The 16,526-nt window shown below is 39.6% G+C and overlaps 1 protein-coding gene across 4 annotated transcripts in view; it reads right to left on the bottom strand.

The window, feature by feature from the left end:
• RAI14 (retinoic acid induced 14) overlaps positions 1–16,526 on the bottom strand; it is a 173,790-nt gene that overhangs the window by 14,248 nt on the left and 143,016 nt on the right. For 3 of the 4 annotated variants that reach the window (XM_025387839.1, XM_025387840.1, XM_025387841.1), the window contains 8 exons: positions 14,430–14,494; positions 10,348–10,405; positions 9,560–9,630; positions 6,748–6,854; positions 5,923–6,101; positions 5,660–5,688; positions 4,201–4,287; positions 3,201–3,287 (listed from right to left, as the gene is read on the bottom strand). In XM_025387839.1, the coding sequence (XP_025243624.1) occupies positions 3,201–3,287; positions 4,201–4,287; positions 5,660–5,688; positions 5,923–6,101; positions 6,748–6,854; positions 9,560–9,630; positions 10,348–10,405; positions 14,430–14,494 (683 nt within the window). The remainder of the gene's footprint in view (positions 1–3,200; positions 3,288–4,200; positions 4,288–5,659; positions 5,689–5,922; positions 6,102–6,747; positions 6,855–9,559; positions 9,631–10,347; positions 10,406–14,429; positions 14,495–16,526) is intronic. The other variant, XM_025387842.1, reaches the window with a different exon arrangement.

The following is a 16,526-nucleotide window of genomic DNA, read 5'->3' as shown; positions in this document are numbered from 1 at the left end:
TCAAGATAGAGAATCTCTTCATTATGCCTAGAAGTTTCTTCTTGCCTCATTACAACCCCTCCTTGCCCACGTCATTCCTAGGCAACCACAACTCTCTTTTTTTGCATTTCTTAGAATTCCTATAAATGGAATGTCATCCGTATGAATTTTTTGGTGGCTGGCTTCTCTCAGCATGATGACTTTTCCGATTCAACTATGATGTTACTTGCACTACAGTTCATTCCTCTTTATTGGCAGATAATATTTCATTATACAGGTATATTTCATTATCTTTATTCACTTGTTGATGGACATTTGGATTGCTTCCAATTTGGGGAGGTTGTGAATAAAGCTGCTGCAAACATTTGCATACAAGATTGTGTGTAAACATGTAATTTCATTTATTTTGGTAAATATCTATGAGTGGATGGCTGGATCATATATTAGGTTTATATTTAACTTTAATGAAACTTCCAGCTTTCTAAACTGTTAATAGTTACTCCATTTTAGATTCTCACCAGCAGAAAATGGAGTTCTAGTTCTGCCACATCCTCACTTGGTAGTTTTAGTCTTTTTAAACTTTAGCCATTTTAAATATATATCACTTTATTTTATTTTATTTTTTTTTTTTGAGACGGAGTCTCTGTCACCCAGGCTGGAGTGCAGTGGCACGATGTTGGTTCACTGCAACCTCCGCCTCCCGGGTTCAAGTGATTCTCCTGCCTCAGCCTTCCGAGCAGCTGGGACTACAGGTGTGTGCCACCACACCCAACTAATGTTTTGTATTTTTAGTAGAGATGGGGTTTTACCATGTTAGCCAGGATGGTCTCGATCTCTTGATCTCGTGATCCAACCACTTCGGCCTCCCAAAGTGCAGGGATTACAGGCGTGAGCTGTGAGCCACCGCGCCTGGCCTAGATACCACTTTTTTCTCCTCCCTAAGCTAACATAGGAATAAATGTCACTTTTTATCTTGTTTTTTTTGTTTTTTGTTTTTTCAGAAATGACAGTCTTTTATACTCTACCTCTGAAAAATCATAATTTGCGATATTATTCTTCGGATTGCATTGCTTCTTTGAGGCACAGTCATATCAGAAGATATTATGGTACTAAGTATAAGAGTATAGATGCCTTGTCTTATATAGAAATTTATCTGAAGAGTTTATTAGTAAAGTCTAAAGTGAGCGAAATGATAGGTTGATAGAATCTTTTTCAGATTAATGTGTATCCAAGTTAAAAGAAAACATCTTTAGTAATTCCAAATAAGGAAAAGTAAGTAAATATACAATATTGAAATTTCATGTTAACAATTACAAATTTTATTTCCCCCTGAGTACAATTTCTCAGTATGTTAGATAAACAGATATTAAATGGAAATATCCTCCTACTTCCTTAAAATATTTTCCAACCACAAATCTACAGATCCAGGTGGATAAGATGTAACAGATTTTCTAACATTTGTAAAATAAATACATATTACTTTTATAGTCAGGAAAAAAATTAACTATACAATTCTCAGTAAGACAACAGAGGATAACACGTTTCTGTCTCTTTGACTGGAATTAATATAAACTTAATTGGGTAAGAAGACTGGTTATCTAGCAAGCTCTTATCTTTGTCTCTTTTTTAAAAAAACTTTTAAAGCACTTTTTATTTGGAGCAATTTAAGATTTACCAAAAAGTTGCAAGATAGAAACCTTCACTTATTTATCCTGATGTTTACAACATATGTAGCCATTATACATTTGTCAATTGGTAAATTATTACCATCTAAGTTACAACTTTATTCAAATTGTGACAGTTTTTCGAATAATGGCCTTTTTCTGTCCCAGGATCCAATCTAGGATATTTCGTTATAAATAGAGAAGTTCCTGAAATATAATTTTTGGCATTTCCTCAATATTCTGCATTCAGGAAAGAATGAGGAGAATAACAGGTAGAAGCTAGTAACTTCTACACCTTATTTATTTTTGAAAAAGTTAATTTATTTTTTAGTTGACAAATAAAAGTTGTATATATTTACCACATACATCATGATGTCTGCAAATATGTACATAATGTGAAATGGCCATGGAGCTAATTAATCTCACACACTGATCATTTTTTGTGATGAAAACGTTTAAAATCCACTCTCTAAGTGACTTGCAGAATCTAATGCGTTGTTGTTAACTATAGTCACCATGTTGTACCATGGATCTCTTGAACTTATTCCTTTTATCTGGATGAAATGTTGTATCCTGTAGCCAACATCTCCCCAATAACTCCCACCACTCCCCCAATTATTCTACTCTCTGCTTCTATGGGTTCAACTTTTTTAGATTCCATAGAAATAAACTGTCCCTGCTCCCCCACACAAGACACTCGCTCTGTCACCCATGCTGGAGTGCAGTGTCCTGATCCTGGCTCACTGCAACCTCTGCCTCCTGGGTTCAAGTAATTCTCCTGCCTCAGCCTCCTGAGTAGCTGGGACTACAGGTGCCTGCTACCGAGCCCAACTAATTTTTGTATTTTTTTCTTTTCTTTATCTTTTTTTGAGACAGAGTCTCACTCTGTTGCCAGGCTAGAGTGTAGTGGCGCAGTCTCGGCTCACTGCAATCTCTGCCTCCTGGGTTCAAGTGATTCTCCCTTGGACTACAGGCATGCACCACCATGCCCAGCTAATTTTTGTACTTTTAGTAGAGATGGGGTTTCACCATGTTGGCCAGGATGGTCTCGATCTCTTGACCTTGTGATCCGCCTGCCTCGGCCTCCCAAAGTGCTGGGATTACAGGCATGAGCCACCAGCCCTGGCCTAATTTTTGTATTTTTAGTAGAGATGGGGTTTCGCCATGTTGGCCAAGCTTGTCTTGAACTCCTGACCTCAGGTGATCCGCCCACCTTGATCTCCCAAAATGCTGGGATTACAGGTGTGAGCCACTGCACCCAGCCCTCGTCTCTTTTTTTTTTAAATGAAGAAAATCAATTATTGGTTTGTAAATTTAATTTATTCACTCAATTATTTTTTTAAAATTTTAAATTATTATGGATACAATCTAGCCGCACACATTCTTGCTTTGTGGGGTCCATGCCAGAAAAAATAATCAAGGGGTACTTCATGGTGAAAAGGTTGTGAACCAATGATTCAGAAGTATATTCTGTGTTACCCAGTGTTATATAACTTAAAGCAAGTCTATCAGGTATCTTAAAATACAGTAACAAAACTGAATACAGAAAGGAAATACCTTGAAGGGTGGTTCAGCAAAAAATACTGATTCCTTTCCTGAAAGTGGCGTCGAAGTTATTGATCTTGGGGAGGAGACATCACTCAACTAAAAAAGAAACAAAATGAAAATCATCAATAAAGAATGTATCTTCAAACTCCTCTTCTCCAGTGCTGAAGGATCAACCTGTTTAGCCAATGCAATGAAATCTAACAGTAAGTATCCTTGGCATCAATTGATTCAAGGGTAGGATATTTTCAATGCAGTTCAGCTACTTCAAATACTTACTGAAAGTTTATAGAATATAACTTTGCTCCTATATTAGAATCAGTTTTTTAAAAAATCTATAAAACTTCCATTGCAGGTTAAGAATATTAATAAGTACGCTAACATACATTTAAAAAAATACGAGATGAGCTATTCCTCTCTACTATTTAAATATGGATTATTCTCTTTGTGGCCTATGAATTTTAAAATAACAAATCTCGATGTGTTTTTACATGCCGTTACATAGATTACTGAGCTTCCTCCTCTATGCAAAGGTCACTATAAGCTCAGAAATGAAAACTACTTTTAATATTAGCCAACCTTAAATGCAATTAGAAAGGCAAATACATTCTAGCAATGTTTCAAGAAACCAACTGAAATTCATTTTAACAATTGCCTCACTGGCTACTCATTCTCCCACCCCTTACTAGATCTTTTAATATAAGGAACTAAAAATAAATTGAACTTAAGGGAAAGTTTCTGTGATAAGATTTTGAGAAATTTCCTTGAGCCTTTTCAAAAAGAGCCTGTTAGATTCTGTTTTTTTTTTTAAATAGATAAGAATCAACATTATTTCCATACTAATCATCAAAATCCTTCTTACCACAATTTGTAATTTAAAACTGCTAAGGAACATGTTAGATATGCACTTAAAGGTCAGTTCTAAAACATTCCTTTTTGGTCTAAACAAAATGACAAATTTATGGCTTTCTTGTGGTGCATTTATTGACTGTTTGTTTGCTTTTGTTTTTACCTGGGTAGGACTGATAGGAGGTGGTGGAGCTTTGCGTTTTTTTGGAGTTCCACTTCTTTCTGAGCTTATTTTAGAGACTTGGTCATGCTGAAAGTTATCACAGTCCAAAGAATGGAGGTGGGTTAGTTTGGTTAGTAAAGTCTGAGCAAGTAGCTTTATCAAACACATGAGAAAAACCTCAAAAGTTCATGCATTTCTTACTTTATCAATATCTGAAATCTGCTACCAACCTAAAAATAAATAATATGCATGCGCAAGTATTCTTCTAGCAACCCATGCTTTAATAGCAAGAAAATAAAAACACATAAGACAAAACCAGATTAGGTTGGTGTGGAGAACTGGGAAAGCAGAGGTTCAGGTCTACTACAACTTAGAATCCAGAATACAATCATAGCCAGCTTTCTCTATTAATGAAAAGCAATGGTATTTCCCACATGTCTGCATTACTTCCATTCCTTTTCTTAAAGACTAAATATGAGGGGAAGAGATAACTTCATTTTTGAAGGCTACTGATAAGTAATACAGTTACCACATAAATTTCAGTATTGAGTCTTTGCTGTTTATGATTTCTTCAAGAATGTAGATGCGTAAATAAATAAACACATAAAACCAAACACACACTGTTCGTCAAAAAAACAGATAGTGACAATATATTTTTAGAAAAAACTACACAGTAACAGGGCATACTCAATTTCTACTTTGTGTAACACTACATGACATTCTAGAAAAACCCTAATTAAAAAGAAAAAGCTAACTTCTCTTATTTTCATTAAATAGCTAACGTTTTCTGGCTGTAGCTCTGTAGCTCATGTGATATTACAAGTATTTAAAACAGTGTTATTCAGTCACAGAGTTTAAGCCACATCAAACATTTTCACACCAATAGGAAGTATGAGTTAGTACATTTCAGAAAAAGATGAACATATAAGTAGCAAGTTTAAAGTTACATGCTTTTGAAATAAGGCAAATTATTAAGAAAACCTTTACCTTTTTTTTCTTTTTTTTTGAGATGGAGTTTCACTCTTGTTGCCCAGGCTGGAGTGCAATCGTGCAATCTCAGCTCACTGCAACCTCCGCCTCCTGGGTTCAAGTGATTCTCCTGCCTCAGCCCCCTGAGTAGCTGGGATTACAGGCATGCGCCACCATGCCCGGCTAATTTTGTATTTTTTGTAGAGACAGGGTTTCTCCATGTTGGTCAGGATGTTCTCGAACTCCCGACCTCAGGTGATCCGCCAGCCTCAGCCTCCCAAAGTGCTGGGATTACAGGCATGAGCCACCGCGTCTGGCAACTTCTACCACTTTATAACAATGACTCATTTATTCAAAGATAGTTCAGTCCTTAAGTATTTTCAATATAGTCTTTATTACTTTACCAGTGGACCAGAGTGGTTAAATCTGAACATTTTTAAATTCCCACAAGCATAAATGAAACATAAAAGCCGCCCCCAAAGATAAATACCTGCTTTGGTTTTGTTGGGGTCTTTAAATCTATAGAGGAAAAAGTGAAAAAAAGAACTATAAGAAGCATAATGATTCATATTCACTTTGGGTGGGGGGATACACACACATACACCATATATAATATTTTTTAACACTCCATTTTTCTTCAAGAATATGTTTAAAAGAATAATAAAATATATCATATTGCACACATTCCTTTATCCTTTGGGGAAAATGGAGTGGATAAACTTAAAACAACATTGGCTATTTTCTTTTACATACCAGCATCCTGAGAGATTTTTGATAATAGAAGGCTTTGAATTCCTGCATTTTCTGAGAGTTTGGAATAACGTAAGGCATTGTGTCCAAGAGAATCTACAAGGTTTAGGTCTGCACCCTTTTTAATTAAGGCTTCCACGACGTTAGAGCTGCCAATCTCGCAGGCCAGCATGAGAGCAGTCCTAAAGGAAAAAGGAGATACAAAATTAGTACTAAGAAAATGTAAAAACTCTTTCTTGGGAAATCAGTTGTCTTAAAAAAAGAGAAAAGAAGAATAAGTGCAGTTAAACCTTTATTACACTTAATCGTCGAGGAATTCGAAGTGGAATGCTATCAAGATGAAATTAGTTTTTTTTTTTTTAAACTTCAGATTAAGTCAAAATATTAAACCATATTTAGTCAAACAATATAATCTTCTTTCTATACTATTTGGCACAATATGATGCGATTTAATTGACTGGCATGAATCTTATCCTTGTTTCACCTCAAGCATTTTAAATAACATATATATTTCTAAGACCATTTCTCCAGATCAACCAATAGGTTTATTTTATTTTGCATAGAAAGTCACAGGAAATTGTTTATTCACATTAGCATTTCATAGTCTCCTCACGGACTTAGCCAGCAATGATGTCCACAGATGTCTGGGGAAAATTGCTTTAAAGTCAACATAGATTCTTGATTATCAAAAACAGTAGAATTTTCAAAAGGGAAGAAGTTAACAATCCTTTATACCAAATGATCCAAAATATAGCTGTGATATTTTGAAATACTCCCAGAATGTGGATATCACTGAAGTCACATGATTTCTGCCTAATTCTGGGGTACCTTCCACTTTTGTTCCTGGAATTGACATCTGCTCCATGATCCAGGAGAAAGTGACAGATCTCACTGTGACCATTTTGTACAGCAAGAAGCAGCGGTATATTCCCATCCTAGGAGACAAATTCAGATTTAGGTTTTAACTCAGGCACAAAATGCCAGAACTGCAAAAGTCAGCCCCTGTTTTTTGCACATTTTTCTCCTGACTTGGACTGCTGATCTAATATCTGGTCCATCCTGATATTCCGTACCCCCATAGAGTCACAACTGTATGTTGGCACAACTCTTGTTACAGAATTTTACTGAATGCTAGCTTTTACATAGGAGCTCCAGCTTCTTGGGGCTGCTTGTGCCCTTGGCTATCACTGTTTGGGTGATCACGAGAGAGGGCAGAACACAAAGTGTGTAAAGGCTCAAGGCAAGTGTACCGGGTATACTGAGGGATGGTGCTGGAGAAAGGAAGGGCGTGTCTCCCCACGACACCAGAAGATCCCACTACCCTGTATGCGACTTCTTCCCAGTGCACTAATGATTATATATCCTGCCATTCCACGCTTACTAGAAAGTGTACCCTTTAGTAATCTTGCTATGTATCAAAAATATAACCTAAATTAAGAGCCTATGTCTATTACTAACACATGACTAGATAAAGAAATGGATAGAAAGAATAATTATGTCATGACAATTGCAACCCCTTCGGGAAAAAGGAAATCTAGGTCTCCAACTCATATACAAACTATGTCAGGTGGATTAAGCATTTAAACATTACAATATAAAACAAATGACGAAAAATACTAGAAGAATATACATAAGTATTTTCTGTAATCTTAGGTCTGACACAAACCATGAAGAGAAGTTGTTGGCCGGGCGCGGTGGCTCAAGCCTGTAATCCCTGCACTTTGGGAGGCCGAGACGGGCGGATCACGAGGTCAGGAGATCGAGACCATCCTGGCTAACATGGTGAAACCCCGTCTCCACTAAAAAATACAAAAAACTAGCCGGGCGCGGTGGCGGGCGCCTGTAGTTCCGGCTACTCGGGAGGCTGAGGCAGGAGAATGGCGTGAACCCGGGAGGCGGAGCTTGCAGTGAGCCGAGATCCGGCCACTGCACTCCAGCCCGGGCGACAGAGCGAGACTCCGTCTCAAAAAAAAAAAAAAAAAAAAAAGAGAAGTTGTTATTCTGTTTTTTTTCTGGAATATACCCTATAAATCCATCGACAGTGAGTTTTAAGGTAGAAGCATTCAATAGGCAAAGGGAAAAGATGTTACAATATATCCAACTATTGAAAAATACAAGTGCTGCTTAAAGATTGAGTATTGTCATAAAGAATTTCAGACAGATTTCTGGGCACTATCTCTGTGAAGTTAAAATACTTTCTGCTTAGGAAGTACTGAACTTCAAGGAATATAAATTTATTTACAGATTCTATCTAGTCACTTCACAGTATCTCCATCAAATATAAGTGTATGCATGTCAGTTCTCATGCTGCAACATGAAATTTAACCCCATAACATAACCATGTGATAGGTATATAAATTTATTCTCAAAATAGTCTGGTGAAGTTAAAATAGCCTAGCAGTGGTCTTCAAAGTTGGGAGACTGTGCTTAGAAGGTATCCAAAGTGATAGATGGGGTGCAGAAAGAAAGTAGTAAAATTTCTATTTAGACTTATTTTTTATTTTTAAAAATCAAGAAATTAAGCTTTATTTGTAATTACATTGATGGTAGAAAACATGTATAGCCGTAGAAATAAATATACCTATACAGGAAATATATGCTGCAAAATGTTTTACTAATGCTTTAGAAGCCAATTAACCTTCTTCCCAGTTTAGGGAAAAAAAAAACAAAAAAAAAAAACAAAAAAAAACCATGCAGCTCTCTGCCAGAGCTCATTTAATTTGATATAAACACACTCTTTGAGGCTGAAGCAAATCTGACCGATTTTCAATGTGAAAACAAAATATAAAAACTGTTCTTGGAGTTATTTCTAAAGAGAACTAACATCAGAATCATCTATTTCAGAAAAATCGGATTCATCAAATGAATCTTCAGCCAACAACTCTTTGAGAGTGACGTTAACATCACACATACAAATGCTACATTTTCTAGGATTTGACATTTTCAGCAATCGAGAATTACTATATTTTGTAAATGGAAATACCACTACTAAAAACAGAATGCTATAAATAGAATAATGTCTCGTTTCCAAAGCCAATATACTAGAGCTCTGCAAAAATACTACTAATAAAAATGAGATATTTCGTGGCAAAGTTATCTTGAGGTAAATGCTGCATCCCCAAACACCACTGGTGAGTATTCTTGGGGCAAATGAGAAAAGGATTAAGAATAATACATAAATCCATTTTGCAGAAGAGAATCTAGGTTGAAAGCAATAGCATTTTGCCCAATAGTTAGTTGTCTAAAGCAGGAGTCCCCAACGCAGGGGCTGCAGACCAGTACGAGTCTGTGGCCTGTTAGGATCCGGCTGCACAGTGAGGAGTAAGTGGCAGGTGAGGGAGCATTACTGCCTATAAGATAGCAGCAGTACTGGATTCTCATAGGAACACAAACCCCATTGTGAACGAGCATGCAAGGGATCTAGGTTGTGTGCCAATGCCTGATGACCTGAGCTGCAACAGTTTCATCCTGAAACCATCCCCACCCCCATCCATGGAAAAACTGTCTTCCCCAAAATCAGCCCCTGATGCCAAAAAGGTTGGGGACTGCTAGTTTAAAGGTCTCAGTGACTCCAGAGGTATCCCACTGAGTTTTAGAAACCAGTGTCTACCTCTACGTCTAGTGACCACCTGGTACTTACCAAATCTTTGAGGTTTATGGGGCTCTTATGTTCGCAGAGAATCTGCACAGCTTGAAGGCAGCCCTGCGCCGCTGGGGGAAGGAAAATATAAACACCACAGCCAGTCACATAGTTATTCACAACCAGGGGTATCAAATACTTAGTTCATATTCTACCCATTCTACATATATTCACTCTAGTTGCATGGAAGAGAAATGGTGTTAGGAAGGTTAAGAGTGATGTGTTTAAAATTACTGCTTAATTTCAGAGTTATGCTGGCCTAAGGCCAATGACTGCCAGTTGCCTTTAGGCAAATATTTGGTTCAGGTTTTCACAGGACTTAGCTTTTCCACAACTAGCAATAAAACCCATGTGTAAACCTAATCACTCATAGTTTAGTGTCAACGTTTGTCACTTGAAGTTGTGTAATCGTACTAAAACAAAATGTTAGTAAATAAAATTGACCGATGTTCATAATAATCCTCAAATCAAAAAGTCTGTATTACACATTACCTCATATCTACAAGTGCTTAGGAATATCTGTTAGTTTAAAAAGAAACCTTAAATTAGTTAAAATATATTAATCGTGATAAAATTCAGTGGTTAGGTGGCAAAGCAACTGATGAATTCTAGGCATATGCCTCAGTAAAACTCTGTATGTTTTACAAACAGAGTAAAATGGGAATGTCTAGAAATGATGACAGAAAAGAGCACCAGGAATAGTATGGAAGGTTAATGGTTTGAATAAGGAAAAAGAAAAGTTGGTGTTTCCATTGGCAGAAGAAGACAAATAGGAGAATGAAAGTTACCTGCATAATGTAAAGCTGTTTTCCCAGAGCTGTCAACACTTTCGGCTGGGCATTTAGACTATAAGACAAAAATAAATACATCCATATAATAAAATACCCTGCACCAATTCTATTCAGTTCAGACTTTTCCTGCAAGGTATGATGTGGCTTATTAGCAAGACTATTAACATAAATAAGCCTCAACTGCTGTGTTCCAGGGGCCTACAGTCTCCTATGGAGAGGGAGACTTATGTCTTTGGGGTGGGCAAACTCTCCCCTCTTTGCTGCTTCACCTGTGTGTCCCTCTCCTTCCCTCATCACTCCAGCACTCCACAGCTAATAGACATGCTCTAGGCTCTCTCATCTTGATCCTATCTTTTCCCCCATCTCCTGCCCTTTCTGCCCCCTTCATGAAACCAGCTTTCTCCTAAGGATTACCCACATGCAGTCCAGGCACCCTCACCTCCATTCACTCCTGAAACCACTGCAGTTGGGTGTTCCCTCTCGAGTCCAAGGAGATGGCCTTGGTCAAGGTCACCAACAACCTTCATGTTTCCAATGACAATAAACATTTCTGTTCTCCTCTCTCCAACCTCTCGGCTCCTAGAGCCCTGCTTGGCTCATCTTATTCTGCTTTTCCTCTTGCGGCTCCTCCTCTAGCCAAACAGAAAATCTCAGGGCTCCTCAGTGTTCTTCCTCTAAGCTCTTTTCCCTGGTAAGCTCCTCCACACCCACAGCCTGAAATATCATCGAGAAGAATGGACGCTAGTGACTCCCAAATGTGGAGATCCTAACAGTAACAACAATAACTGCTATGTAAGTATTAGCTCTCATGTGCCACGCACTGTTCAAAGAACTGCTTTAGGTCCCCTAACAACCCGAGGTAGATACTATCATTACTCCAACTTGCACATGAAGAAACGGAGGCACAAAAAGGTTGATAATTTGCTCAAGTCGCAGTAAATGGCAGAGCCAAGATTCGAACTCAGACAGGCTGGGCTAGGGCCTGTATTCTCACTCAAACACAACAGTTATCATCTTCAAGCGCTAGGCTTGATAACCCACTGCCTACTTCCCATTTCTGCTCTGATGTCTTATTAGCATCTCCAAGGCCCAGCCAAAATCTCTGGTTTCCCCTCCCCAGTGCCCCACCTGCTCCTCCCTGACTACCTTCTCCATCAACAGCATCATCATGTCTAGGCATTGAGCCAGAAACCAGCGACTCAGCTTTGATTCCTTCTCATCCTCCTTCCCCTCCCCGCTGCCCTCGTCCTCCTCCCATATGTAGTGGACCACCATGTCCTGTCAATTTTTTTCTCCAAAACTCACTTCCAATCTACCCTCTACCCTTTCTTGTTCCTGACATCCTTTTTTAGGACAGCGTCTTCTCACTTGAACAGCTAAGGTAGCCTCCTGGTAGGTCTCCCCAGTTCTGCATTTTCCCCCCTTTTATCAATTCTCTAAACAATTAGAATTCTCTTTTAAAACTTGGCTCTCACTGTCTACTGAACAGCCCCTCACAGTTCCATGCTGTACTTAGGATGAACTGCAGTGAAGCCCACCATGGCATACAAGGCCCTGCATCCTGTGCTACTTTCCTCCTTACTTGCTTTGCCCCAGGCCCACACACTGGCTTTCTTCCCTCCCTGGCCAGCACCTTTCTGACCTCAGGTCCTTTGCACACATTGTTCCATTTGCTTAGAACACTTTCCTTGTGGCTGCTTGCATCATTCGGAGGTCTGAGCTTAAATATCACCTCCTTCACAAGGCCTCCCATGAACCTCCACCTCTCATTCCTCTCTTACAGTAACCCGTTAGCTTCCTTTTGAACTGCTGTGCAATCTATAATGTTTATTTGTGGATTATTTACCAGACTGGGAGCTCCACTGCGACAGGGGCTGCTGTTTGTCACTGCTTGACACGATGCACAGTGCCCAGGAAATACAGTATGAGAAAGGGCGGGAGGAATAGCTGAGGGTTCAGGGAGGGAGACAGCTCATTTGTTTTTTGTTTGGTTTAGTTTGGTTTGGTTTTTGAGATGGAGTCTCACCCTGTCACCCAGGCTGAAGTGTAGTGGTGAAATCTTGGCTCACTGCAACCTCCGCCTCCCAAGTTCAAGTGATTCTCCTGCCTCAGCCTCTCGAGTACCTGGGATTACAGGCATGCTCCACGATGCCCGGCTAATTTTTGTAATTTTTAGAAGAGATGGGGTTTCACCATGTTGGCCAGGCTGGTCACGAACTCCTCACCTCAGGTGATCTACCCGCCTCAGCCTCCCAAAGTGCTGGGATTACAGGCATGAGCCGCTGCGCCCGGCCTGAGAGAGCTTATTTAAATTTGAAGAATCTCAAAGGGTCTATTTGTGCTCATTGCCGTGAGAAGGAAGAACTTTACCTTGGTAGCCACTGGAGGGGGGAATGGCTCCAGCAGACAGGCAATAAGAGCAAAGGCCTGGAGCGCTCAGGGAGATCCATAAGTGCAGAGGGTATAGGAGTGGGGGACAACAGGAGGTAACGGGGATCACAGCACAGAGAGCCTGGGCTACTGAGACAAGAGGCGAAGAACTGGCTAGAGAGCAAAGAGGAACAGGACCTGGGAAAACCGCCCAACAGGAGGACACGGCTGAGGTTTTAACCACCACCCAGGAAGAAGAACAATCTGGATGGTTTGGCAGTGAGAGGAGGTAATAACACACTACCACGCTAGTGAAATGTCTGCCCTTCCGTGGTAAGAAGAATGGAGATTAAGTTACGACTTACCATGCTTTGGCCTAATTTTAAAACAGCACAAGGAACTGTTTAAAGGCTTCAAAGATTCCGAAGAAAAACCAATCCATTTGCATAATCAGATATAAGATTACATTAGAGACTCGAATATCTGGTTCTTGCCCACGAGAACATCCAGCTTGTCAGGTTAATTCTTCCTTTAAATCAGAGTCAGATGCAAAGTCTGGATAGCCAAGCCAGAATGGGAATGGAGATTTCAAACATAAATCAATTACTTAAAAATTGAGGTAGGGCCAAGGATATGGAGGCAGAGCACTTGAGCAATGATTTTCACTTATCCGGAGTGTCTGGTCCCAGGAGAGGCAGGTAAGAAAAGTTCTATTTTAGTTGTCTTCAAAGGGAAGCCTCATAATACAACATCACAGACATTAATCTCTTTTTCTTGAATTTAGCTTCAAAGACCTGTTAAAGTTAAGCATTCTTGGAACTGGCAATAGCTTGCATCACGTAACGCAAGACAAGAAGCTGTGTGATCAACAGACCAGGACAAGTTGAAGAATGTGACCGCATTTCTGCATTAGAATTTCAAAACCAAATTAAAGCAAGATGCTGGGTCCCACATAGTGCTTGTTAAGGCCAAGACAACAGTTCAACAGAACAGACAGTACAAGCAAACACGTATTTTATTGCTCTATGCTGTTCCTGAAAACAGCCAGCTTGCATTTTGACTGGCAACAACTGGATGTTACCGTAGAGACGGCTGTTGGGTGTTCATTAAACATTCATCTTTAAAGATTGATGGAAGTTGTCATTTTAAGGGATCATTATAAACTCCCTGGCAAGATTATTGAACTAGGGAGTTGGCCGAAAATTATAAAGAAGAATAAAACCAAGGACTTAAACAAAACCCAAGAACTAAAGCTCATCAAGTTACATATGAGGAAATAATGGTTGAAATTTTGCTTCTCAAAGAAGAGCTGCATTCTACTGATGATTTAACAATACTTGGATACTAGAGATCCTGTGTGGTAAGGATCTCCAACAGCTTAGAAATGGATGTTTTAAAAACTTACACTATTTGGAGGGTGTGAATCCTTCAGCAAAGAAAAGGAGGAACTAAATAAAGGGGAGAAAAAGGCTAGATCCCAAAAAAGACACTCCAATTTTGATTAGATCCTCTTCTCTGCCAGTGGAGTTGCTATGGAGATAATCTCCTCGTTGGCTATCATTTCAATCATGAAGCTTCTTAGGAAACACAGGTTTGGGGACAGTATTTAAAGGAGTGGGTATGGAGGGTGTGTTTGTTCTTTCACAAATACGATTATTTTTAAATTGTAAAACAGACACATGTATAATTCTAAGTTGTCACCAGCTTACCTGAAGGAGCTTCCTGATGCATTCATGGTGGCTGTTCTTGGCTGCGAGGTGTAAGGCGCTGTGTCCTAAATGGATTTTTTCAAATAATAATTCTTTTAAAAAAGGTCACACTTAAAAAAAAAAAATCTCTTTCTTATCTGTGAGAAGACAGCTATAAGGAAATAGGTTATTCTCGAAAAAAGACAGAACTGTGGTTTTTTGTTGTTGTTGTTTTTGGAGACAGGGTCTCACTCTGTCACCCAGGCTGGAGTGCAGTGACATGATCATGGCTCTCTGCAGCCTCAACCTGCTGGGCTGAAGTGATCCTCCCACCTCAGCCTCCCAAGTAGCATGCCACCACACCTGGGTAATTTTTGTATTTTTTGTAGAAATGAGATTTCACCATGTTGCCCAGGCTGATCTCAAACTCCTGAGCTCAAGCAGTCCTCCTGCCTTGGCCTCCCAAAGTGCTGGGATTAGAGGCATGAGCTACTGTGCCTGGGCTGGAACTGTTTATTCTTGAGAGTGGGGAGAATCGAGCATCCCCCTTCCCATCTACTGGATGACATTCACAGGCTCCAACTGCCGTTCTCTTGGGGTACGAAGCAGCTCCAGGCTAGACGCTTGTGGTGGACTCATGATAATGCAGCTCAGCAGCTCTGCTTTCAGCTGTCTGTATGTTTGCCAAATGTCCTGTGTCCACAAGAGCCATGCCAGGCTACGCCCACCACAGGCTGAGGAACCCAGTGAAGGCAACTCACGAGCCAGCAGAATACATCAAAGATCCACACACTTCAGCCCCTACTTTTGACATCTCATTTCCGCCTCCTCTCAATGTACTCCAGCCCTGAATGGAAATTACCTGGAGTTTTCTGATTTTCAAAGTTCTTATATAGAAGAAGGGAGAGAATTGTAAAATTCTCGGTGAGATCTTTCCTGACTTTCTCGTTTCAAATTCCAATTTCTCCCTAACTCTTTTAACCCCACTCCCTGCTTTCTTTATCCTTCATAGCACTTAGCAGCTTCTATCACTCCCTTTTACCTCTTTCTCTATACAGACACACACTTACATAGATAATTGCTTTTCCCCCTACGAGAATATAAGCTTGGTGAGGACAGACACCCCTGTTGATTCCCTGCTGTATCTCTAGTATCGACAACACTGCCGCGGCACAGTAGGCTCTCAATACATTTCTGTCCATCTGAATTAGAGGGTATGCTCATTTCAAATGTCTGGACTGGGGGACCTGGGGAGAGGGTCAGAGCAGAGGACCTGACCACTGCCAGACAACCCAGCACACCTAGTAAACTCTTAATCCTGGATTTCCCAAACTATTTGACCCAATATAACACCTGTAGATAACTCCCATACTTTAGGACGTGCTTAAAGCACTTTCTTAACCTTAGCACCACTGACCTTATAAGCTGGATACTTATAAGCTGGATAAAATATATATGTTTTATATATTATAACCATACACATTGATTAAAGGGTGTCATAGAAGAGAAGGCCACCCAAAAATCAAAACCAAAGCTAAACCAGCAACTGGAGATGCGAGGGATAGGTAAGGGCTCTCCAGTTTTCCTCCTTCTAAGGATTCATATTTTCATATCTGAGCTGCTCACTCTCCTAAATCTCTTTTCTTTTATGAGAAAAGAAGTTTTATTAGGAAAGTCAAGTGTGCAAAAGGATCAGAGAACACTCAAGATATGTGAGTGGAACAGAAACTGCAAATCATCTTTTAATCTCTGTTTTACCTCCTTCTACAGCAAAACCTTGCATTTTTATTTATTTAATAAACAAATAAAAACAGTGAATACCACTGTTTCTATGTACAAGCACATTCTGAGTTTTAAACAAATGCCTTACAAATGAAGTTTTGGAACACATCCTGATTGTAAGAAGGAGGCTGTTTATGCTGTACATACAATGCATTAACTTGTCCTTGTTATGGACTAAAGCTGTTCTGCATAAGCAGCACCCACTGGAAACAGGCACAGTTCTCCGAAGACAAGATGGTTGGGAGATGTAAACAACTTATCATAAAATAACAGGGTTTCTTTTCACTTTGAATAAGTGTTCTAGTCCAACCTGGAAGTGCCAGGTTTCTATAGAAG

The sequence above is a fragment of the Theropithecus gelada genome, chromosome 6 (genome assembly GCF_003255815.1).
Source record: "Theropithecus gelada isolate Dixy chromosome 6, Tgel_1.0, whole genome shotgun sequence".
In the NCBI taxonomy this organism is placed as follows: Eukaryota; Metazoa; Chordata; class Mammalia; order Primates; family Cercopithecidae; genus Theropithecus; species Theropithecus gelada.
Note: the sequence above shows the minus strand (reverse complement) of the source record. Positions and strands in the feature narration are given on the sequence as shown.